The following is a 25,043-nucleotide window of genomic DNA, read 5'->3' on the forward strand; positions in this document are numbered from 1 at the left end:
CAGATGACCGATAAAAATATAATAATTATAATATAATCTACATCCAGTGTTTCCCCTCAGCATAGACAGTGCGATAGTTGGAAAGCTCTCGCGCTCTGCCTTTGATCAGCGGCAATGTTTGCCTAATAATTCTAGATTTGGTCCTTTATATGTGCGTTTTCTGGTGATTCCGTGCGATTACTCCTCTGAAAGTGATACGTGTTGCGGTTGCTCGCCCAACAGAACTGACTGGTTGTTTCCGCTCGGCCTCTGTAATGGGCCCTCTAGAATGGAGCCTTATTACGTAATGGCTGGGTAGGCAGCGCGAGCGTCACTGCATAGGTGATCATATCCTATCACAGAAAGGGGAGGTCTGCTTTAAAGAGAAATATCTAGCACTGACTTGTTTTTTTCTTCACATACAGTATTACTTTTGAACTGCCGCGGTTTGATATTGTAGCTTAATCTATAGCTAACATTAACACAGACTCTCAAGACTTGTTTGCTTGGTTGGCTTAATCTACGAGAACAGTGAGCAGACTGTGTTATGGTAAGCTGAATGCTCTTTAACTCTGTTGTCATTATCGTAAACATTGTCAATAAGCATGATAACGTAAGATAAAGTAGAAAAATGTTAACGTTAGACTTTTGTTTCTGTTAATTTCTAACTAGTTGGTCGATAGTTGGTACTTTAGTTGAGTATGCAGATTTGTATATTATATTTTTCAGTCTTTTAAACGTTGTTTCTTGATATTACTAACATAAAACATTGAATATGTTTGTGTTCGTCAAGGAAGTATTCATACACGCTCGCGCTGTATGTAGGAATGTGTTTGTGCTGAGAGTCGAGTTGATATTGTTTGTAAACACGCCTTATTAGAATATTAATGGATTCACTCCTGGAAGTGTCCGCTGATCAATCCAGCGACATCAGTGAGTTCTGCCACATCACTGAAAATAAATAATATCACATGTGATATAAACATGTGCAACAAAGGTTGTGGCTCTTAGATAATGACAGCGTGAGTCGTATTCGGACTGAAAATAAGTCATTTCTTGTTATGTACCAAAAGATGCTAATTAAAATATATGTAATCTATTGTCATTTTCCCGCGACAGACAGAGCTTTTGAAACGACCATGTGTTGTGCTAGGAGCCTCGTTGTTGTCAGCACGTGTTTGGCTGATCCAGTGTTTCCTGAGAACTCTCGCGCTCTTCCCACTACTAGCGATCAGATAATGCACCGCGTGAACACCCCGCGCTCGTGATGTAGTCAAAAAGACGAAATCAGCAGAAATGAGTCACTTCATCTGTTTATTTAATAATATCTGCTCGTGAGATCGATCTACAACATCCATCCAAACGAGATTTATAGTCTTAAAATGATTGATTATCTTGATCAGAAATTAGAATTGTAAAACATTGCTGTATGGATTTGATCTATAATAATTTTAGTCTGTTCTGTCTGTTTAATACAAATACAGTGAGCTGTCTGAACATTTTAAAAGACGCTCCTAATGAAAAATGCCATGAATCTTTTGTCTGTGTCTCTTCTGGCACCACAATTATGATCCGTTATAGATTTGTTTAAATGAGGGAATCATAATTCTAGCCACGCTGGCTGTTCGTGCCCCCTGCTGTTTAAAATTCACTCATGTCAAGGTCAGTGTACATTTAGCCTCGTCTTGGACAAGGAGAGCAGGGAAATTGTCCATGTTTTTCATGGGAGGCAGGTGATGAGCTACCATCTGTTTCTTTGATCAAGCCTCTCCATTAAGCAAGAGGGTGAAAAAAGCTGTTTATCTTCAATGCCCCTTAACCTCTTCCAAAGTTTCACCTTCACCCCCCCCTCTTGCTGTTTGTGAAAATGATTGCGTATTTAGGGATCAATTCATTGCACTGTTGTCTTACCACAGGGTATGAGCCATTGCACCATCCCTGAGCGTCGGCAGAAGCCTGAGAAGGACGCAAGGGTGTGCACTGTGTTCTAAGAACGAGCGAGTGGATATCCAGACATCGGAGAACGACAAGCAACGACGTGAATAATGTCTTTCTATAACCGAGAACTAGTGGTATTTTTTATTAAATATAAACTCTCGCAGAGGAACTACCCCTGCAACCACATTGGGCTTACAGAAGACACAAATCGGACTGATGGGGCCGAAGAGAATGGTGAGGGGGCGGCAGGAACGACGACCCTCGTTAACGGCTCCATGAACAGAACCCCACCACAATCCCCCGCTACATCCCCACAGCATCAGACAAACGGGAGTGGGGGTCTGGACGCGGTGAAGGAAGCACTACGCGATTCTGCCAACGAGTTTGAGCTGCGTTATTCCCGAGCGTTCAACGACCTCTCCTCACAGCTCCACATCACACCTGCCACGGCATACCAGAGCTTTGAGAGCGTGATGGATGAGGTGTTCCGCGACGGCGTCAACTGGGGCCGCATCGTGGGACTGTTTGCCTTCGGAGGGGCTCTGTGTGTCGAGTGTGTGGAGAAGGAGATGAGCCCTTTAGTGGGACGCATTGCAGAATGGATGACCGTCTACCTGGACAACCACATTCAGCCCTGGATCCAGAGCCAAGGAGGATGGGTGAGTGGAAAATTACTTGCATTTCTTTCTTACCTTGTTACCTTACTTCAGTTTAATCACAAACAGCCTTTGTAACCCGTTTAGGTTTATGGTCTCAGTTGATTTCTGTTTCAAATTATTCTGTTTGATCAGAAGATATCCGTTCATTGGATTTAAACTTCCCTTGTCCAACCAGCTCTTTAAAGGACTCAACTTCAGGGGCTGTTTACACAAGACCGTTTTCAACTAAAAACTAAAAGCTTTTTATGCGTTTTGGCCGTTCATTTACACGACAACGGCGTTTTGGTGGCCTGAAAATGCAAACAGGTTTCAAAGTGCAAGTTTTTTAAAATGATACCATTGTCATCTCCATGTAAACTGCAAAAATGCAAATCTGTGAAAACGGTGATGGCATGCACGTGCGTATTAGTGTTTAGTCTATCAACCTTTTTTCAACGTGAAGGTAAGGTGTTTCTGTGACTGTATGAGACTTTCGATTTATTAGCCGCTATAGGGAAATGACAAGAAGAATATCGAAGTGCAGTAAACTGTAAAAATAAGATGGATAGGCATGTGCGTTTGGCGCAAATGCTCTGTGGAAGAATGCGAATGTGCGTTTTCATTCATTCGAGGATCCGCGTGAACGGTGTCATCTGTACAAAGAAAAAACGTTTCCATTTTTAGTACATTGTTGTTGTGTAAACATGCCCTTAAAGGGGTAGTACACCCAAAAATGAAAATTCTGTCCAAACGCAAGACTTTCGAAACACAAATTAAGATATTTTTAACGAAACGGAGATTTCTGTCCCTCTACTGAAAGTCCTGGTAACCAAAACTTCGAAGCTCCGAAAAGGTCCTAAAGGCATCATAAAATGAATCCATATGAATCAAGCAGTATGAATGAAGTCTTGCAAAGTGATATGATTGATATATATGATGACATCTGGGTATCACTTTAAGGCATTTGTGATTCAAATACTTTGTGAAGCTTCTAAAAGACTGTAATAGTCCAGGAAAAGTGGATGTTATTGATGAAAGAGTGTTTTGCATGGCCAAATCTGCTGGCTCCCTTGGGTCCAGACGGGGACTGTTTTTAGCGCCTGCCTTCTCTTGGGCCTGGGTGGGGATGCTCTAACTCTGTGGAGGGGAAAGGAATGGGAGATAAGATAGCAAAGCCACAACCACTGGTCAGCTGATTATTGATCTCCATAGTCTTAATTCCCAAAAGAAACTACGGAACGGAGCGGAGTCAAGAGCGTGTGGGAGATGAGCACATATGGTTGAGAATGGAGGGGGATGCACTGATGGATCATTGTTTTGTTTTTCCTTCTCTTTCATTTTTTTTTTTTTTTGTCCTTTTATTGTTTTCACTTTTTCTGTCCATGTTTGTTCCCCCTCGGTCAGCTGTCCAGTAGATGAAAGGCAGGCATGAGTAAAGTCATGTGAAAACCCTTTGTGCTGGTTCTCTTCTTTATGTATGCTGGACGAGTGGCAGGTAATGGAGGGGTCCTGGCCAAGTCAGCCTTTTCTCTTTGTGATCAGGGCTGCGATGTGATTGGGTGGGTAGTGAGATGTGGAAGTGGATTATAAAGGTCATTTTTAACATGGCTGGTTTATTGGATGGTGCAGAGAACAGACTCTCTGATTGGAAGGTTGGTTGTCTTAATGTTGTTTATTCTACTTTAGACACTTATTTTCAATTGCCAATGTGTCATTTACAAATTCTTGTTTTGCTCTAAGACGTGCATTTTTTTTTTCTTCTTCCCTTGACGTTCATTTTTGCTATCTTGTGATGTCTTGATTGCACAAAAAAGTCTGGAACTGTGTAGAAAGCAAAAGTCAGCACGTCATTATCTAAATTTGGATCTTGAATCTCTCGTCATGTGATCACAGGAATGAGAACATTATGACACACCACAGTCACAACAAACAGTCCTTAAAGTTTGAGGAAAAAAATAAATAAAAAAAAAAATTTAAACAGGTTTTCTGAACTCTGCCATTGGTCAGATAAACAAAATCTGCACGAAATCTGCAGTCTGTTTTATCTTTTTTTTTTTTTTTTTTTTTTTTTGTACAAAAAATGACAATTTCTAACAAATTAAATTCACTTAGTATTTCATTCAATTTTATAGACAACCAGGTTTTCTCATTTTTGTCTACAAAAATAACATTTTCATTGACAGGAAAGTGCATAAATAAACCAAATATTCAGACACTGTCTCTCAATTTTACAACATAATTTTAAAATTTTGTTATTAACCTAGAAATGGCTCATTCTAAGGTGATAAAAACATAATGGTTCATTATGTAAGGTCTTTATACACTGCTGAAAACATAGTTAGGAGATGCAATATAATATACATGTCAATAGATCCTCCTAAAATTTACACATTGCACCTTTAATATCTTACATATTTTTGTCAGCAGTATGTACTAATTAAAACAGTTTAATTATTTACTTGATATGCATCATCTTTCACTATTGTTTTCAAAATAATAATAAAAAAAAAAATTATTACCAAACATTTTCATCAGTAATGTTTAATCAGATTAATACTGCCCGGCTAGAAACTTTAACAAGATTTTTGCATCTATGCCATTTTGGATGCCACCCATTGGACTGTTCAGGATGAGGGAAGTGTTGGGCAATTTATTATGCTGAGTCGAATGGCACTACAGTGGGCTAATGAATGAAGCCTTGAGGTTTCACATCCTGAGGATTTGCACCCAGCTGCAGTTTTGGTTCATCTCGAACAGAAATTGTAAGCATGCTCTTCATGTCACTTCCTCAATGGGGAAGGAAAATGAGGTTTGCGTGTCTGACGTACAAAAGGCAGACATGCATGTGTTACATGAATGTAGGCCGCCTTTCTGCAGACTCCCACTCAACCCACTTCATCTCCGCCGTATTCGGTATCAATTTCAGTCTGCCAGCTGAACTTCAGCAGCGGTTGTCTTTCGGATGCTTGGTCTCAATCAGGCCAGTGTAGTTCATCTGTGCGCTGTGGCGGTGGGAGGCACTCATAAGCACACATGCATGCTCGATTTCATGCTCAAACAGGATAGTCTCTCACTCTAGTTAGCATTTTCAACACCCCTCGAAGCGTTGCAGTGGCGGGGGATTCTCATGCTATTTATTCATCTCAGTTTCTGCTTTGTAGTGAGATTTAAAAGCAGCTGTCGCAAAACCAAAGGGTGTCTGCGGTGGTGTCCTATGCGGTGGGACATCCCCTTGATGCGGGAAGAAGCTGGGAATGCCCATTTCAAGTTTCACTCTCACTTTTTCACACTTCTCGCATATTCAAATATTTTTTTTGTGCATGCTCGTTTCTCCCCTCCCACACACAGGCACATTTTCAACCACCTTTTGGTATCATTCTCTTTGCCTACGCAGAGTTATGCAGTGGCTGGCAGCTGTATGATGCAGGTGTATCGCAGTACCTGCACGTCAGGCTGTGTTATTACTGGGTCTCTGGGGAGATCTACTGTTAATCTGTAATAATGCCCAGAGGTGCAGTCGCACCAGGTCTCTTTCCTTTTGTATGTTCGCCATGATGGTTTGGTGGTAAAGATGGTTGGACAGAAATTTGCAATTGCAATTGGGATTAAATTGAGTAAAGTTGACAGATTGGACATGGAGGCATACGGATGAGAATTGTAAAGAGTTCAGTTACTATTCCAGTTCCTTATACTACTAACCAAACACACAATGTGTGTCTTAACTACATGTTGTGTATAACCACTTGGTAACTACACTGAAGTTTCACAGTTAGACAAAAGCTGTATGTGTTTAATTTACTAAAAAAGAACAGGCTTATTAGAGAAGTGCTGTCAATAACTAAAACAATTAAAAATAATGTAAATATTAGATGAAAAACTTAGACTTAAAAAAAACTTAAACTTAAATTACAAATGTTGCCTTGGCCACTAACTGAAATTAATTAATTTGAAGATCTAAAATTACTAACACTGAAGTAAAAATAAATTAAAGCTAATAAAAAAAAGTAATACATGACAAAAGCACATAACAAAATAATAATAAAAACTTTTAACTAAAATTTAAAATGAAAACTGAAAATATAAAAAGTAAAAGCTAATTCAAAATATTAATAAATACTATAATAGTATATACATATACTAAAATAAATAAATACTGCATTAGTCAACTAGATTAGTTGCACTGTATTGATTCACTAAAACAAACCAGCTCACAAGCCATTTGTTCTGGAATCGCACTACATTTGTCACGCTGTCAGTTTCGTGTCATACATTCAGTAGCATTGTTGTGGTATCTCTGAATAAATAGTGCAGGAAGAGTATTTTAGTACAGAGTTCTGTCTGCGTCTGGAAAATAATGCATGGGAGAGTCATTTGATTGTGGTATTTTGTGAAAAAAAAAAAAAAAAAAAACAGTTTCCCATTCTACAGAGGGACGTGGAAAGAGGAATGACTGGCGTGAATGAAAGTCTAGTCTAGTTGCCACTAGTGGAGTCCTGTGCCTGAGGGGGTGGGGATATTACCAATTAGGCATGAATTATATGTGAATGTGCTCAGGGTAACTGCCTTTGTTCAGATAGGCTAGTACAGGATAAATTATTTGCAGTCAATGAGAGTTGGAGGGAAAATAATGGTAAAGCAGGGGGATCCATACCTTTTCACTTTTATTACATCTGCTTTGTTTGTTACTGCTATTTGTGTGTGTGTGTGTGTGTGTGTGTGTGTGTGTGTGTGTGTGTGTGTGTGTGTGTGTGTTGCAATAGTCCCTCTGAAACCCTCATTAGCGTCCAGCAAGGTTCCTTCACTATCACTCTGCACCTAACTAGAACAGTGACTTCTAAACACAACGAATCATTAATCACAAACTTACACACACACACACACACACACACACACACACACACACACACACACACACACACACACACACACACACACACACACACACACACACACACACACACACACACACACACACACACACACACACACACACACACACACACACACACAGAGCAGTGAAGTGCTCATGCATGCTGATAAACAAAGGCCCACCTTTATCACGTTTTAATCACTGTCACCACAACAGAAGTCTTTGTGTGACGTAGGGCTATTACTGGGAGTTTCATCAAACGTATACGCGTGTAAATACAAACATGCACATACCATATACACACACACCCTTGTCCCATTGTCTATCATGTTTGCACAAGGAACACCCATGGGACCACCCCTTACTCCCCATCCTCCATCACTTTTACTTTTTCTCCCGCCTCCAGCTCGTGTCCTTCCTTTCTTTCGATTCTCTGTTTCTTTCTTTCGGTCCTTCTCCCCCGCCTTTCCCTCGGTCTCACGTGGTTGGACGTGTTGCAGATCAGACATGCAACAACATGCCCGCGTCACCGCCGTTAGTGTCCCCGTTCACCCCTTCATTCTGTCTCATTCGTTCTACATCCATCCATCCATCCATCCATCCATCATCCCTCCACCTTACTGGTCATCTCTATTGATTTGGCAGGCGCGAAGACCATGCGTGTTTGTGGCACGCCTCCCGCAATCATTCGTCAAGCTTCGATACATCAGCACCACCCACTCTGCGCCTGTGTGTCGCATGACAGACTATGCATCTGCTTTTGTGCTCCTGGTCAATTGTGTCTGGGTTTGGATCATACACGTCGCATTTTAAATGCATTATTGTTCCATTTCATGCATGTTTACACGCATGTGCCTCTCATTTGTGCAATTATTTGAAGGTATAGCACACGCTGAGCATGTGATTACCTTAAACAATGGAGCTGCGGGTGAACACACACATGCACGCCTGCAGGTTCCAGGTGAGGAGCTTGGTTGTAAACACACAGTGACAACCGCAGTGGAGACGGTGATCCAGATATGTGTTGTCCTCCTCCATAGACATAAACAGACATAATTTATACCCCAGTCAGTTAGTTCTTAAGCTAATGTTTATGGTATTTGCTGCTGTCGTCGGTGGTACCGTACGTTGCTATCTTCAAGGTTGTAGTCCACCCCTGACCTTTTGGCTCAGATTTATGCATCACCAACCTTTAAAATGTTTTCTTTTTATATTTCACAAGTTAATTTCATTTTTCGAGTACGTGCACATGCCTTTATGTGTGTGCTTGGTTTACATGCGGCTGACTGAGTGAAAATGGCAGTAAACAGATGGTGTGATTCAGTCTGTTCCAGCAGCCTTGTCACCAGCAAAAGAGAAAGACGAGATGGAGGAAAGGACTTGCGCTATGGTAGTGCACTCATCTTATGTCACACGCAGGGGGAGATGGGAGGGAGTGTGGGGGCTGGGGGGTTCTGGCCTCACCTTCAAGGAAGGTTGGGCTGATCCATTCTGCCAGGGTCATGGGGGGAGATGGAGCATCCCAAACGTAAGAGTGGGAAGGACTGGAAAGGAGTGTTTTGGTCCATGTAGCTAACAGTAGAGGCCAAATGATGTAGGATTTTTAGCGATTTTAAAGAAGTTGTTCACCCAGAAATGAAAATTCTGTCAATTCATTGTTTCCAAACTTAATTGACAAAAGATCTATGACCACCAATCACTTGTATGGAAAAGAGCAGCATCAACATTCTTCAAAAAATTATCTTCTTTTGCAAAGACAGTTTGAAACAATATGAAAGTAAGTAAATGACAGGATTTTCATTTTTGGGTGAACTGTCTGTTTAAATGCATGAAAATGTATAAATGCATGTACGCGACTAAAGCACGTTTGAGTCTGTTAGCGGTTGTGTCACTTGTTTTTCTCTCACCTAAGTGTTTGTGAATACACCTAGTGTATTTTTAGCAAAGTTTCTCCCACATTTTTGTTCTGTTATGTTCTTGTGACTGCCAGTGTGTTTGTTTACATGTTCAGTTCCATTGGATTTAGCTTCTTAGCTGCAGCTCATCTTAGCTAATTAAAAATCTCCATACTCGCACTTCTCTGTGTGTTGGTCAATCGTGTGGAAGAGCGACCTGCGCCTTTAAGCCCGGTTCTCCTAATGCACTTTAGCCAAGATTAGCCAGCATCATCGAACCGCACTGCAATTAGCCTCTAATAACACAAATAACGGCCCACTGAAAGGACCTGCTAACCTTTTAGTGGCTCTGTCGTCATTCCACTGAACAGTGGACCACATTAAGCTCCTTGTTCTTCTGACAGAATTATGACTTTAAAAAGCATCTGTGTTTTATGTTTTCATAAAGGGTCTTCTGTGCTTCACTTTCGCTCATAATGTACTGGACTGAACAGCCTTCAGCTAGGCAGAGCACAGGGTCCAAATGTGTGAATCGTATAGTAGACTATTTAAGGAGGAAGAGGAGAACTCTGAAATACGGATGGAAGAAAATGTTTATTTGAAAGTCCTATGCTTACATAAAATATTTTCGACTTTAGTGTAAATCATGCCAAATAATAGGGCTGGGTATTGACAGATTTCACAAATCAATTCGATTCCAATATGTTTATGTCAGGTACACTACATATACATTTTTCTTAAGGAAAACAAATCTCTCCGCTAATGCAATAAACCGTACAGGGAACCCTGTCAGTTGATAGGTTAATATTGAAGGTTAAAAAATGAAAAAGCTGCTGCTTGATCTGTGGTGGCTACTAGGGGTGGGAATCGGCATCACGGGTACCTCACAATACGATACGATCATGATACATGGCTCACGATAACAATAATATCACAATACAGCAATTCTGCGATAATAAATATATTGTTAGACAACCCTATAATCATACATCACGATATCTAACTAGCCTATGTAAACAAAATGCCAGTGAAAAGGTTAAGTGCAGGTTTTCTGTCTTTATCCTCAAAACGGATATAAATCCGATCTTCAGTTCCCACGCTATATGCAGATTTAATGGAGTTCACGTCACCGAACATGATGCGTTGCCATGGAAACAATAAGGGCAAATGTTCTAAAATAACGGTCGCCTTAAAAAAACTCACTCTGGGGGGGTCAGCTAGAATAATATAAACTTACGCATGAAAGGGTTAAAAATTGAGATTGGATCAAATTGAAGATTGGTTAAAATCAATGAATTTATATCAATCAGTATTGTACGACTGCATTTGAGTTTGTATAAGCATGTTTGTAGTTTTGAGATAAAGTCATAAAGAGATGGAGTCATTCGAGACCTGAGATCACCACAGTGCTTCAGAGATTTCTCAGGTATGACCGAAAGAGAGCCCTGACTCAGAATGGAAGCTCAGTCTGAGTGTGTGACGCCTGGCTGATGGCAGATTAGGAGCGGGGGGAGGTGGAGCTCAGATCAGCTTCTCGCCTGTTTCACTCTGGACGTAGCATGACTGTTGCTCTACTCTGACTGAACTGGCTTATGCTGGAAAATCAGGTCATGAGCAATTTCTCTCTCTCTCTCTCTGTCTCTCTCTGTCTCTCTGTCTCTCTGTCTCTCTCTGTCTCTCTGTCTCTCTCTCTGTCTCTCTCTCTGTCTCTCTCTCTCTCTCTCTCTCATATTATTCATCCTGTTTTATATTCTGTCCATCCCTTTCTCTCTGTCATCAGTAAAGCCTTTCTCTTTCTATCCTGCTTTCTCTCATTATTGTATAGCTTCTAGTTGTGATAAAACTGTGTAGAAAAATCGCCCCATCAGTTGGATTAGACACCGTTGTGAATAAAGGCCCCGATATACTCACAACGAAGTTCGAAATACGTGAGCAGCGTGTACTGTAATCGAACATGTGATGCTGTCCACACTGCTGAGAGCAGTGTTTGGACAAATATGTAAATATGTGCTGCACGCTTTCCTCTCAATAATAAAATAAACACAACAAAATTGAGAAAACAACAAGCATTTTAACACAGCATAAGAAAAGCATCTGATCATAGCAACGTGGATATGTTAGTTTGCACGCATTGGCAATCTGTTACAAACTCCAAACGAAGTTTGTTTTGGCCTGATTTTGTTCGAAATTGTCACATTAGTTCAGTCTTCGATTTCGCTTGAAGTAGGCTACATCGGGGCCTTAAAGGCCATGATGATGGAGTCACGAGGATTTGAAGTTATTGATAAAGTGTGTTGATATCGTCTCTGATTGCCATCAGTCACGTTGTCCTTTTTCTAGGTTCCACCTTGTTCACCTCCTCAGATTTTGTAGAATTGTGTCTTTTCTGCTCCATTAATATCACCAAATGGAATTGGAAAAATAATGACCATTTTTAACAGGATTCCTGTACTCACTACCACATTGTTAACCTTTTGGGGAAAAATCATCCTATAAATGAAATTGACCAACACACAGTTCATTCCATTTTTGACAAGGTGGTATAGCGTATGTGATTTGAAAAGCATGACTATATCTTGGCACCACACCATTCATGTACTTGCATGCGTGCATATTCTGTCTCAGACTAGTGCGCCATCCAATATGCATAAGTCTTGCAGTCTGTTTCCTGACAAATATCCCCAGAGGCTGTGTCTGCCTGTAAGTGTGGGTTTAGGTCAGAGACTGGTAAATCTGGCTACATATGTGTGTCTAAGCACATGCATGAGTGTTTTGTTCTGTATCTGTGTGGACGTATTTGGTCTGTGTGTGTGCCAGCTCACTGGGATTTGCCTGACAGAATGGGAGCTGATGTCTCCCCGGTGAGATACGAAACAGATTGGAGTCTGAGCCCCACTCTCCTGACTCATTAATCTTCTCTTTAATTCATTTATGGTACGTACAAACATGGCCACATTGCCAGGCAGGCACAAAGACGCCTCCCTTAGATAGATCCTCCAGATAAATGACCTAAAATAAAACAGGGAGGTATGCTATTCAGATTACTTTACATGCCGTGATCTGATTGGCTGTTCGGTGATCTAAATTTAATTTGGGCTGAGGGTTTAGAGGAGCCTGTTTTGTTGCTCCTAATTGTTAGCTAAATTTGAGGTGCAGTTTAATGTTTCAGGCGTCCTCACACTAAACGATTACATAACGAAACACTAATGTTTCTGGGCAAAGACTGATGTAATTGGGAAAATTGGATGTAGGAGAATAGATAATGAAGTGTGTCCATGCTGAGAACAGTTAATGCAGTTAATGTGAATGAAGCAACAGAGTTGCTTAAAACATCATCTGTCTAGGCCAGTGTTGCTGCGGTTTTAAGGTGACTGTACATTCTGTGCTTGGGGAAACTGATGTTTGGTTTTCATCAAGGGTGCTGCTTCCTGTATTTGGATTTAATGAACAAATGTTGAACAGTTGGAGAACCTTTCCGTTGATGTCTGATTTGCCAGACTGTAAGTGTGGAGAACTGGCTGATATTAGAGATTTTTTTTTTTTTTTTTTTTGTATCTATTTATTTGTTTATTGGTCAACATTTAGATTACTTTTACTGTCATCTAAAACAACTAATTTAATAACACTGTTAAATGTAATCTTTGGGAATTTTCAAAATGAATATCCATTTTCAATACTCTACATTTGTAATATGATGCCTAAATTCACTTGTAGGCTGAGGCAGTTTATATTTGGTTGCCTTTCAATAAACAACTCAACATTTAGACTCAAAATTCAGACAATTCACAATTGAGCGGGTTAAAAGCGGTGCTAACATCCTTTCCAAATTACAAGTGGAAAAAACAAGTATTTTATCCCAGAATAAAAGTGGCCTGAACAAGGTTGACTGTGTCTTTCAATCATTTTATTGAGACTGAAGGTACCATTAAGGAGGGGATGCAGAATGTGCCATCACTAAACCCACAGGCCATAAACCAGACAGAGACACTAGCTCTCTATAAAAGGTGAGAGACTCTCTGTAATAAATGTTTGCCTGGCCTGTAGGTGTGAGCTGATGTCACTGACATCTAAATGGTAAACACCAGGCTGACATCAGAAATCCCATTTGCTGTGAAGCATCTGCCTCCACAGCATCATCACCCTGTTGAAGTAAGTGAGTTCACATTTCCGTCCTGAACCGAAGAGATGATGACATCAATTTGATCAGAGATAAAGTAACAAATACAGTCTTTGACCCTCTTGTTGACCCTTTATTTTTACCCTGAAAAATGCAACACCTTTCAAAAAAACTGACATCCTGTTTGTTTTGCAACATTTGTGTAATTTTTGAATGACCGTGGCTGTCACATATACTGCCTTGTGATGGTGTAACTGAGTTTTTTTGCTTCAGTTACAAGTTTTTTTGTTTGTTTGTTTATCTCTTGTCTTTTTCCTTTCTTACTCTCTCCACCATCCCTTTAATCATGGACTGGAAATTTCTGGTTTCAGCTTGAAGTCTGAATGACTCAGCAGAGATTGAGAGAGAAACAGCAAGGCCAGTTCTTGACGCCGCACAGTTGGAATTGAATTTTTTTCACTCCCTTAAAGCACGTTTCATATCAGCTGATTTCCACAAAGGAACGAGAGTGTCAAGCATTCCTCAGCGCTTGTGAGGAAATCCTGCCCTTCCGGCCTCTCTGTAATTGTTCTGCCCTGCGCTGGTGCGCGAGGATCACGGCAGAAAAGAATCCCACTGGTTCGCTCTTGTCTCACTTCTCAGGCTAAATGCATTTTAAAGAGACCAGACAGAATCTCAGGCTGAGAGCCCATTTTGTTGTTCTGTGAAACCTCTTTAGCATTCCAGTTTGTTCTCTCATCTGCTGGGAGCTCAGCTGCTTTATTTGTTGGCCAGCCTCGGGCTGTAAATATCTAGGTTGAGTACATTCAGTAGTGGTGCTTGTTTCTACTGCTTAGGGTTAGGGATTTGAACAAACTCATTATCCTAAGGAATAAACTTTGCTGCATAACTCAACCTTCATTGTTTGTGCTACGGACATGAATGCCAGCCTGAGCGTGGTTTGTTCGCAGCAGCAAATGCTGCTCCATCTCTGCAAGCGCTGGTAATTTGAGTCACTTATTGTATGGTCAGATAGACGTATATTATTGTACGTCTATCTGACCATTGAAGCACAATAAGACGCAAAGGAAAACCACATGGAGTTCTTTTCCACAGCTTATTGCACTTAATAACTTTATTAAACATCATACACATTTCGGAATTGTGATTGAATGCTGTCTAAGAGAGGCAGCTTTTTGTGCGCACACTTCAGCCGTGTGTCCGCTTTGAATTCTTTTGCGCAGCTTATTGCGCTTAACTCTCAACATCAAACACGTCCCACTCTCTATTTTCTTATTCTTGCATGTTTCATCATCACTCTTACGTGTATATAACTTTAAGTAATACTGTTCTATGTGGATATATTTACATACCGTGAAATAAAATATATAGTAATATCTCAAAGACTCCAATGATAGACGTTTTATACTTTGGTAACAATATATACTGTAATATCACCCAGTCCTAACAGAGAGTATGCGATTTAAAACGGCTCAGGAGTAGGAAGAAACAGAAAATTTTTAAGGCTCTATCTATATATTGGTATATAAGTCCCACTTTTCAGTTTAAATAGTCAATTTTGTTTTTGATTTACTCTATAATTTAAACAAGTTTATTTACTTGTGCATTTGTATTAACTGGACCAGCCTGCAAAATAGTTTTTAGTGTGATTCAAAAGATGCATTTATGATACCACCACTTTTGTCAGATTTGACACATTAGAAACATTATTTAAACGTAGTATTGACAGAGATTGGAGATTTCGGTACTTCACTGAAATAGGTATTTTACAATTATAGCTCCTGTTACCTACATAGATTATTTGGTTGATAAGTCTGACGTTCCATCTCATACCACAAGAAAAACAATAAACAGTGCTAATATACACACACACAATGTGGTGTAATACTACAAAATAAATTATAATCATAACCTTTATCTCCATACTAAAATTCCATCTGGCCAGACAGTGATTTCATGTTTTATAAATCGTTAAAATATTAATTTCTGTGACGCTGTGAACACGGAGACTGTTGTGTAGACTGTAAGTATTTAAAATGTTTAACTTTTTTAAATGTTTGCTGTATTATATGAATAAATAGCGCTCATAAACGGCCGTCGATGGCATTTGCAAGTGAGACAAATCGAGGCTTGGACGTTGCCAGCATGGGCATTTTATGCATAATATGTACAAATCTAGTTATTCTCATTGTTTTTCAAAGGACTCTCTGATCAATCAAGCGAGGAAAGGCTAAAGCAGAAGTATTGATGAGAAACTAGCTTCAGTACAGACCTATGGTACAGACACACCAGTGTTCTTTAATCCGTACAGAACATTGGCCATGCTGCGTTTTGTATGAAACGTGTTATGTTCTAAGTGTATTGTCAATCATCTGGCTGAAAACAGTACAAGCTATTCCGGAAAGCAAGTCACTGACTTCACAAATGCGATGGTGAGGGTTAAGGGGTCAGGATGGTGTAACAGTGGAGAAACCCATTGCTCTGACTCAACCAAACCAAACTGAACTCTCTGTACGTTCCTCTCTTAATTTCCAATCACGCACAATACTCTCTCTCTTTCTCACATACACACACATTGCTCATCTTCTCATACACTGATGTCAACAGAGTAGCTCAGTAGCTGTATTGTAACTGTAGCAACAGTGGTGAGGACTTTGTTTCTGCGGTCCGCCTCTGTTTGTATGTGCCAGCTTTTATACCCCTCCAGTAACTCTCCTTCACTGTGCTCCTTTCAAGATCAGAATCAGCCCCTCTCTTGGCCTCTATTTGGATATTAGCCTATGCTAACTAACAAACGCAGGCACCTTGCACCTGGTTTCAGTCTCTCCTGTAAAGCCAGGTTTGTATGTGCTCTTTGTTCAGATAGGGTTGTGGAAAACGCCTGGCAGTCACCGCTGCCTAGCAGCCGGTATCTCTTGGGAGCGTTCGCACAACCTCAGTGCTGTTTGGAGCCAGTAAAAATCAGGTTTTCTTGACAGATTGTGTTTGTGTACAAATGCTTTTTTACTCCGTCACACCTGTATTGAATCAGTGTGAGTTTGGGAGTGGATCTTTTTAAGGTGTAGTTGAAGATATACAAAGAGTCACACTGGTTAATGAACTGTTTAAAAACCGAGTCATATATGCTGTCATGATGGTCAGGCATATTACACTGTGTTGTTAGAGACATGTCAGGGCATGTGCTGTACCTGGCTTGGTGGGCATGGGATTAATAAACCCCTACATTGTGTTAAAGGGATAGTTCACCCAAAAATTTGAATTCAGTTACTCATCCTCAAACCCACAAGACTTTCATCCATCTTTGAGAAACTAAGATATTTTCAATGAAACCTGAGAGATTTCTCTCTCTCCATTGGAAGTCAGTGCAACCAAAACTTTGATGCTTCAAAAAGTTATTAAAAAGATTGTAAATTATAACTGAGGCAGCTGATGTTAATGGAGGAATTTGCAGCTTTCGCAAACTACAATTCCTGTTCATCAATAAGGTGAGAACCAGAACCATTATAAACCCAAATACACTCAAATTAATTATATTAAGTGAAAAGTGTAATAAAGATGTTTGCTGTCGTAATAATGACAGTAGGGCACACAAAATACCATATTTGATGGGCTCTATGTGCAATGATCAGTGTTTATATAGGTCAATAACGTGACGGGTCATTTTTTTCCAAAGGCCTTAATAATAATAAAAAACAAAGATATGACATCCAAAGCATGAAAGTTAATACACCTGGATCTCTTTTATTGAATCCAAAAAGGCTTTAATTATATTTTGCTACATATAAAGGTATTTTAAAGATTTTCAAGTGTGAAAAGGTCATTCGGTTTAACCATCCAAAGGCCAATACAGCCATTTTATTTGTGATTAAAATATCTTAAAATGTAATAAATGTATAGAATTTGGAAATGGAAAATGTTGTAATATTTTAAAAACAAACAAACAAATTTTGTCCATCTTGTAAAAAATGACAAAAGCAGTGTTAATTGATTATAAAAATCACATAATTTCATTGTTAACACTTAATAAAACTTCAAAATTAATTATATCTCCATTGTTTTTTTACACTTTTAAAAACCTTATTCATCAATGACCCATATGACCCTAAATTAAATTTGTTCATCGTGTAAAGTGATCATGTCTCTTCAGGAAATGAAATATAAACTGCTTGATCCATATGAATTTCTTTTATGATCTCTTTATGAACTTTTTGAACCGTCAAAGTTTTGGGTGAATGGATTTTCAATTAAGAGAGAAATCTCTCTGGTTTCATTAAAAATATATTAAAAAATTAAAAAGTCTTGCGTGTTTGGAATGACATGAGGTTAAGTAACTGATGACAGAATTTTAATTTTGGGTGAACAGTCCTTTTAATATAATGATGTTAAACATCGGGAAGATGTTTAACATTAGAAAAGAGCCCTTTGAATATGAAAGACGTACTTTTAATTGCTTGATGTTTTATCATGCAACATCTTGTTGGGACACAGAGGCTTGGTTTTCGAAAGCAAGCATCACTATTGCTTATTCTTGGAAATTTAGACAAAGCCCTGTGATATTTCAGCTGATGATTAGTTAATTAAAGCTTATGCATGACACTGAGATTTTTTTTTTTTAAGACACACCTCCATATCTGCCCCTCCTGGGTCCACCAATCATGTATAGCCGGTGCCATACATGATTGCACAAAGTCTACAGTGTTTTATGCGCTATAGGCTGTGCGTTGCACCATAATCTCACTGCCAACAAGCATGCCTTAACATGTCTTAGATTTATGACTTGGACTGTAATCAAAGAGCCACATTCTTGTCATACCATTGTACATTGTTCCCACCTTGTTCTCACAGTTTCACACACTGATGTACTCTAACGTGTACATTGGGCTTGGTTTTGCTGCCAGATCATACTGTTAGCATTCCTGCAGGGGTTACTCATGTACCTGTTAAAGCATGATGCAAATTCCTCTCTGACTGTAGCACGCCCTCTCTGTTTGCCATTCATGATCAGGTCGGCACAAGTCATGTTTAAACTACCCAAGGTTGACAAAGGTGTGCCTGAGGAAGTGCATGATAGAAATTCTATTTACTCTTCAAGTCACTGTTGATGAAACTGTAGTTTACTTTTATGGTTCATTGTTCCAGTAGGATATTGGGTTTGCTCAATTCAAGCATCACTATCCTATTGGGGGTTGTTTGACACTCATTCCACACTGTTTATGCTACAGATATGAATCATACATCAAATTTATTAGCAATCAGGCCATGATTTTTGAAAAGATTTACTTTGATGGAGGAAGCCAAGTCATATCTAGAGACCAAAACATTGGGTATGGGAACTTTTGACTTGTCAGTAAGCAACCACATTGAACACCATAGCAGACACATAGCAACTCCCCAGTATTGTTGTGGTGTAGTTGTTGTAGATTGGAGTAGCTATTCATAGACAAGCAGCATTCTTTTTTTTTTTTTTTTTTTACAAAATTGTAAAAATGTAGTTGTTAGTTATATTAATAATAACAATAAAATATAATAAAAATTATTATTGTTTATCATAGATTTGAGTGTTTATAAGGTGTTTTGGGTATCTGTGTTAACAGTAAGTGAAAGTGAGTTACAGTTTTGACTTGTGACGTCATGTGCTGTGTCACTGCTTGTGATAACCCCTCTGCTCTGGAACTGCATGTCCGTTATCAGCTTCTGCCACTCCCATCACCCCTCCCTCACACTTACGAAATCATTTCCTATGAAATTGATCTTGTTCCTGTGCACACATCTATGTAACGGACATCACTTTGACTACACTGGCACACATTTCATATCCAAACACGTTGACACTGTTTTAACTGACAAAGAGGCTGAAAGGGAGTTGGGTAAGAAGGAAGTAAGAGACAATGTACCTGTGAATAAATTTGATAACTCCACCCCAGATATATACATTTGCATTTTTTTGTTGTGCATTGTCCTTCTATCAGACACCCATTTGACCTCTCCTTGCTGCTCTTTTTTTTTTAATTAATACTATTATTATTACACGTAATATTTTTAGTGTATTTTTCTTTAGTAGCTGCCATAGATTACAGATGAGTGTTGATATGCAGAAATATGGTCACAAAGCACTGGAGCTGTGGTCCAGTGGTTAACATGTGTTCTAAACACAACTTAAGCTGCTATGCACATGCAACTATAAAGTCGTGCCCCATTTCTTATTTGTTTCCCCATCATTTCCTGTCCACTCTAAACTGTTGTATAAATTTGCCATAGTCTATTAATATTTGGCTTCCTTGGTCATTTAACTGTTTGATCTGAAACTGTTTGCCAGTGACGTGACAGGTCTTTTTGGGGGGGGTCCAAAGGCCTTAATAATAATAATAATAATAATAATAATAATAATAATAATAATAATAATAATAATAATAATAATAATAATAATAATAAAAAACAAAGATATGACATCCAAAGTATGTGAGGTAGTACAGCTAAATCTTTTATTGAATCCAAAAGGTTTTAATTATATTTTGCTACATATAAAGGTATTTTAAAGATTTTGAAATGTCAAAAGGTCAGTCGTTTTAACCGTCCAAAGGCCAATACAGCCATTTCATTTGTGATTAAAATATCTTAAAATGTTATATATATATATATATATATATATATATATATATATATATATATATATATATATATATATATATATATATATATATATATATATATATATATATATAATATGGTATTAAAATTGTTGAAGTCGTTGCTTTGTAATGATAATGAATGTCTGGAAAAATGAATTTCATTTATGTCATTCGGAGTAACCAATATAAAGGGATCATTTTTGGATCAAGTCATGTGGTCAATATCATGTGACAGGATGTGACATTCAGAAACCTGCAAAGGACTATATGGTCATGAAACAAAGTAACTAACTCTTTTTTAACTATTTGAAATATTAATGTTTTCACTTGCTCACACACATGTCCAAAAACATCAGGTCACTCGATACAACCGCTATAAAACATGGAAAATGTTATACTATTTTAAAAAATTTTACTAAATATAAAATGTTTGATTGTCCATTTGTTAGCTAGCTAGCAAACTAATATCAGCCTAGATATCAGTCTGTTAGCATTGTTTGAAAATATAGTCATTCAGTATAACCAAAAGTGTCATTCGGTAAAACTGAAATTTTGGTTGAACAGAATTACTTTTTGGTGAAACATTTTGTCCATCTTGTTAAAAAAAAAAACATGACAAAAGCAATGTCAATTAATCATAAAAACCACATAATATCATTAACACTTAATAAAACTTCAAAATTATCTCCATTAATTTTTTCTTAACACTTTAAAAAACCTATATATGTATATATAAAGAGATAAAAGAGAGAAAGAGAGAGATCCATATTGTTTTGTTTCTCTGTAAAGTGAAACCCAGTTCTGTTGTGACTGATAAATGTTGCCACAGAGCACATATTAAAAGTGTCGGATGGTTTTATCCAGTCCTCCACATTCTTCTTCCCATATTTTCAAGCTTGTGTAGATAACTAGGGCAAAGGGAAAGATTGGAGGATGACATCAGTCTTCTTGAGTGGAAAACAGGGGTGGGCGTCTGAGGGTTGTGTGTGTGTGTGTGTTGTAATTGACTGCATGCACTGAATATTTTCGGCTGGATCACTGCATTGCTGTAATACCTCTGACAAAAATATGATGCCAGTGAAACTACTCGTATTGACCCTGAATCTGCACTGAAGGTCCTACTGAGAAAAGTACAGAAAAAAATATATATATATTTCTGTCTTCACAGAAATTGTCAGGGTGGAATGAACTCATGCATGTTTGAGTCATATTTGCTTTTTACTGCAGCACTCTGGCTGAGTTATTTCAGCCTCCGTCTGCAGTTGGTGAGCTCTACTTTTGTGTGTTCCCTGAGGAAACGGGTTACATTATAAAGCCTGAAATTCCCTTTCAGCTTTTCAAATAAAATTGGGGTTGCTACAGAATCCTGCTGAGAAATGAGGTTAGAGAAGTCTTTGAAACATGCATGGTAAATCTCGCCCCCTAGTGCTCATTGCATGAACGCATTATTGCACACAAACTTGTCACAGGAAGGGCGGGATTAATGAAAGGCCTGATGGGAAGGGACACTGAAGGATTTCAGTGGTTGGCTGGAATGAGCTTGCTAGTTAGTGTCAGAAGTGTAATTATTTTCCTCTGCAATATTTGTTACAGCACTATAATGTTCCCTGCCAAAGTGATTTCACCCCAAAATCAAAATATTCTGCCAATTTCAGTCATTAATAACAGTACATGTGTACATATTTTCATAAGAGTCACTGTTGTGGAACTAAATCTAATTATATTCTCTGTGTGTTTTTGTGCAGGAGCGATTCGCAGAGATCTTTGGAAAAGATGCAGCGGCAGAAAGCAGAAAATCACAAGAAAACTTCAAGAAGTGGTTGCTGGCGGGAATGACCTTGCTCACGGGTGTCGTGGTCGGATCACTCATTGCACAGAAACGCCTGTGAGGATCAGAAAAACTGAAGATCCAAACACGCCTACTGCTTCGTTTAGACATCCAGCTACCATGAAGGAACTTAAAATACTTGTTTTGGATTTATTTGTTTCCCTTTTATTGCCAAGAAATTCCATGTTTACATCCCACGTCCCACTGTGTACTGTTGACTGAGTGGGGCGCATCTGTGATGTTTTGTCACATGACCCAGACTGCATGAGGGTGCTTTGGTTTTAGCTAACTCAGACAATGCAAAGCCGCGTCTCCTTACACCCTGTTTAAGGAAATAAGAAAAATGACTAAAACAGTCGAAGAAAAAAGTTTAAAATCTTTCTTTATGTCTGTAATTTTTTTTTAATTTTCAGCTTTATCTTCAATCTTTTTAAGTATCCTTATTATTCTCTCATTTTCAAAGAGACTGGCAAAACTGACAAGGATACAAACATTTTATCTTTAAATCTAATTTAAGCTGATGTGTAATTTTTGAGTTGACCGAATGATAGAGAAGTTTAATCTGAACTGAATTTGAAGTATTCAGTCAATAAATCAGCACTGACATTTCTGAGGAACGTTGTTGCTGTCTGGAGAGCAGAGAGGCATCTAATGGGCCAGCACTACACTCGAGCGCCTGCTTCCTCTGCGATCTCTCTACCATTATAGAAAAATGTGGAGAACAGATAAAACATGTCTGTGTGAGTGTGTTTTTATGTTGTTGTTTTTTCCCATTATTGTTCTGTTCCTTTTCACATGCAAATTTGATGAGCGTTAAATGTAAATCTAAACAGTTATGAAACGGCCAATAGTTTGAGAAAAAGTTCTGTATGTTTGGTGCCGTTTGATTTATTAAACCTAGGTTTCAGCTTCAGATGTGGTATCACATTGAACTCTTTATACCTTTGAGATTGATGTAACTAGAGCTAGAGGACACACGGATACACAAGGAGACTCCTTTCGTATCTGTGACTACACTTAACTGTGTTTTATACACAGAAAATGTAACACATTAAGCTGAAAGTAATTAGATTAAACCATATTGCCACAAGAGTGCTTGGTGTCTTGTATGGTCTTTGGAGGATGTAGCCAGTGCTGGCAATACTGGCCTAGCATTTGTAACAAGCTAATAGTCACGGTGTTTTTGTTTTATTTTGGAATTTGAGGTATGAAATGAAATTTGCAGTGGTTTTGTTAGTAAGCAAAAGTTTGTCTGACACTTGCAGCACGTTTAAGTATACAGAGCCAAGCTAAAATCCTAATCTCAATTCTGATCTTTTAGCATTCCCATTTCCACAGATATTAGAGAATTCATAGATTTGAGTTGGGTCTTACTGTGTAAGGGTCCACAATGTTTTGAATCCTGGCTGACTTGACATATTGGGTCAGATAACATCATGGTTCTGCCGTGGAAAAACAAACAAAAATAGTATTTGACTAAACTCATTTTCTCATCGTAAAACTTATGCTTCATAGCTGTTTTTTTTTTCTTTTCTAATTCATGTTTTCGAAAGCAAACCTTAGAATAGTTGGGATAAATCTCTCCAATCTTCTCCGTCTCCTCACAGCTCCTGCTTTCTGTCCCAATATCATTTTAAACGCTTTCCTGTCAGAGCGGTTAAGCGCTAGTGTCAGTACGCGCGCGCGCCTGCTACCTTTACGCTCGGCTCGTGTCAAACTCGATAAAGCGCCCGGAGATATGGAGAAATTATCTTTAGGCTTCAAACCATCATTAATTCAAATAGGACGTCAAATTGAATGTTCCTCGCCTTTTCCGACCTGTAATGATTGACGAGCGGGTTAATTCAAACCGAAGAGATGAAAGCAGTGGTGGTACAGGTGTGTTTCCTGCCTTCAACCCCGGTTGGAGATCTCGTAGGGAAGCTGAGATCGTTTGGTGTGTCAATCAAAAGATACCAATCCTAAACGTAACGTCCTTTGAGACCTAACCTAGAAAAGAGATGTCTGCCGTAGGGCTGCGCGGGAAGATAACATTCAGAAAAGATTCATTCTCCCGATTCACTCCCACAAGAACTAACGTTATTAAATATAGCGAATATAATAAATATAAATATAATGAAATTTCTCAGAGAGCGTGTGATTTGTTTTTAAAGTCAACATGAAATAAAAAACGTTCCTCAATTACTTTCGTGAATCTTAATACACGTTTTCATTATTATTATTGTGAACGATTAGGCTAATCATTGCTCATTAATCCAAAGAGGGAATAATTGTCTTTTCTGAATTGCTTTGTTTACAATTATTTAGCTAATGCCGATACATTTGAAAATCTGGATCTGCATTTTACGCTCTCACTGTAATTTAATTCAAAAATACGTCACATTGCTTAAATGTGTCGCGATTACAGTTATGTTGACTTTGAAATTAAGTTTGAAATGTAAAGAGGTTTTATTTGGCAACATTAGATCCAGTAAGCCACTTTTAAACTCCCAAGTTACGAGTGAAGTGTTTAAAAATGCGATGTAATCATTATAGTTGGTGAGTCTCAGCAGATTGAAGTTGCCGACATTTACACTTTTTGCTGCTCTATAGACACTGATTTAACAAAATACATTCCGTGTTATGAAATTTGCTGCTTGCATGCTAAGTCTTTGTCAGTCATGTTGCTCTGTGTGTGTGTGTGTGTGTGTGTGTGTGTGTGTGAGAGAGAGCGTGCGCGCGCTGTGTGGTTACTGAGTTTGACAGTATGCTCAAGAGTGAAATGTACCAGCATTGGCACGACACTATGTAAACTAGTTAACTTAACAATTAGACTAGCTCATAGCTTAGTGAAAATATTTAAGGCGTTTGTTGATTTGAAATTATTTATGATATTTGGTGTAAACGCATATTGTCCCTTCCTATGGCCTTAAACTCCATAATTTCTTTTGAAGTGTATGTGTTGCTCATTGTGTTTGTATTTAGCCAACTTAATTTTTAACGTAAGGGGACAAAAATGAAAACTATTTTTTTAAGGTCTTGGGGTTTATTTAAACTGCTTCATCCCTGAATTAACTGTTTTATGTCTTAAGACTTTTTTTTTTTTAAATGTCTGATATCATTTACATGAAATAAAGACCCATTTGAATTCATAAGACATCTCTTGTGAT

General features: G+C 38.5%; 1 protein-coding gene across 1 annotated transcript; it reads left to right on the forward strand.

The window, feature by feature from the left end:
* The first annotated feature begins 371 nt into the window (after nt 1-371).
* bcl2l1 (BCL2 like 1) lies at nt 372-25,013 on the forward strand. Its single transcript, XM_067371481.1, has 3 exons — nt 372-529; nt 1,896-2,576; nt 21,812-25,013. Exons 2-3 carry the CDS (start codon nt 2,025-2,027, stop codon nt 21,953-21,955), a joined length of 696 nt encoding a protein of 231 aa, XP_067227582.1. The 5' UTR covers nt 372-529; nt 1,896-2,024; the 3' UTR covers nt 21,956-25,013.
* The last annotated feature ends 30 nt before the right edge of the window (nt 25,014-25,043 follow it).

This window comes from Chanodichthys erythropterus, chromosome 20, assembly GCF_024489055.1.
Source record: "Chanodichthys erythropterus isolate Z2021 chromosome 20, ASM2448905v1, whole genome shotgun sequence".
Taxonomy (NCBI): Eukaryota; Metazoa; Chordata; class Actinopteri; order Cypriniformes; family Xenocyprididae; genus Chanodichthys; species Chanodichthys erythropterus.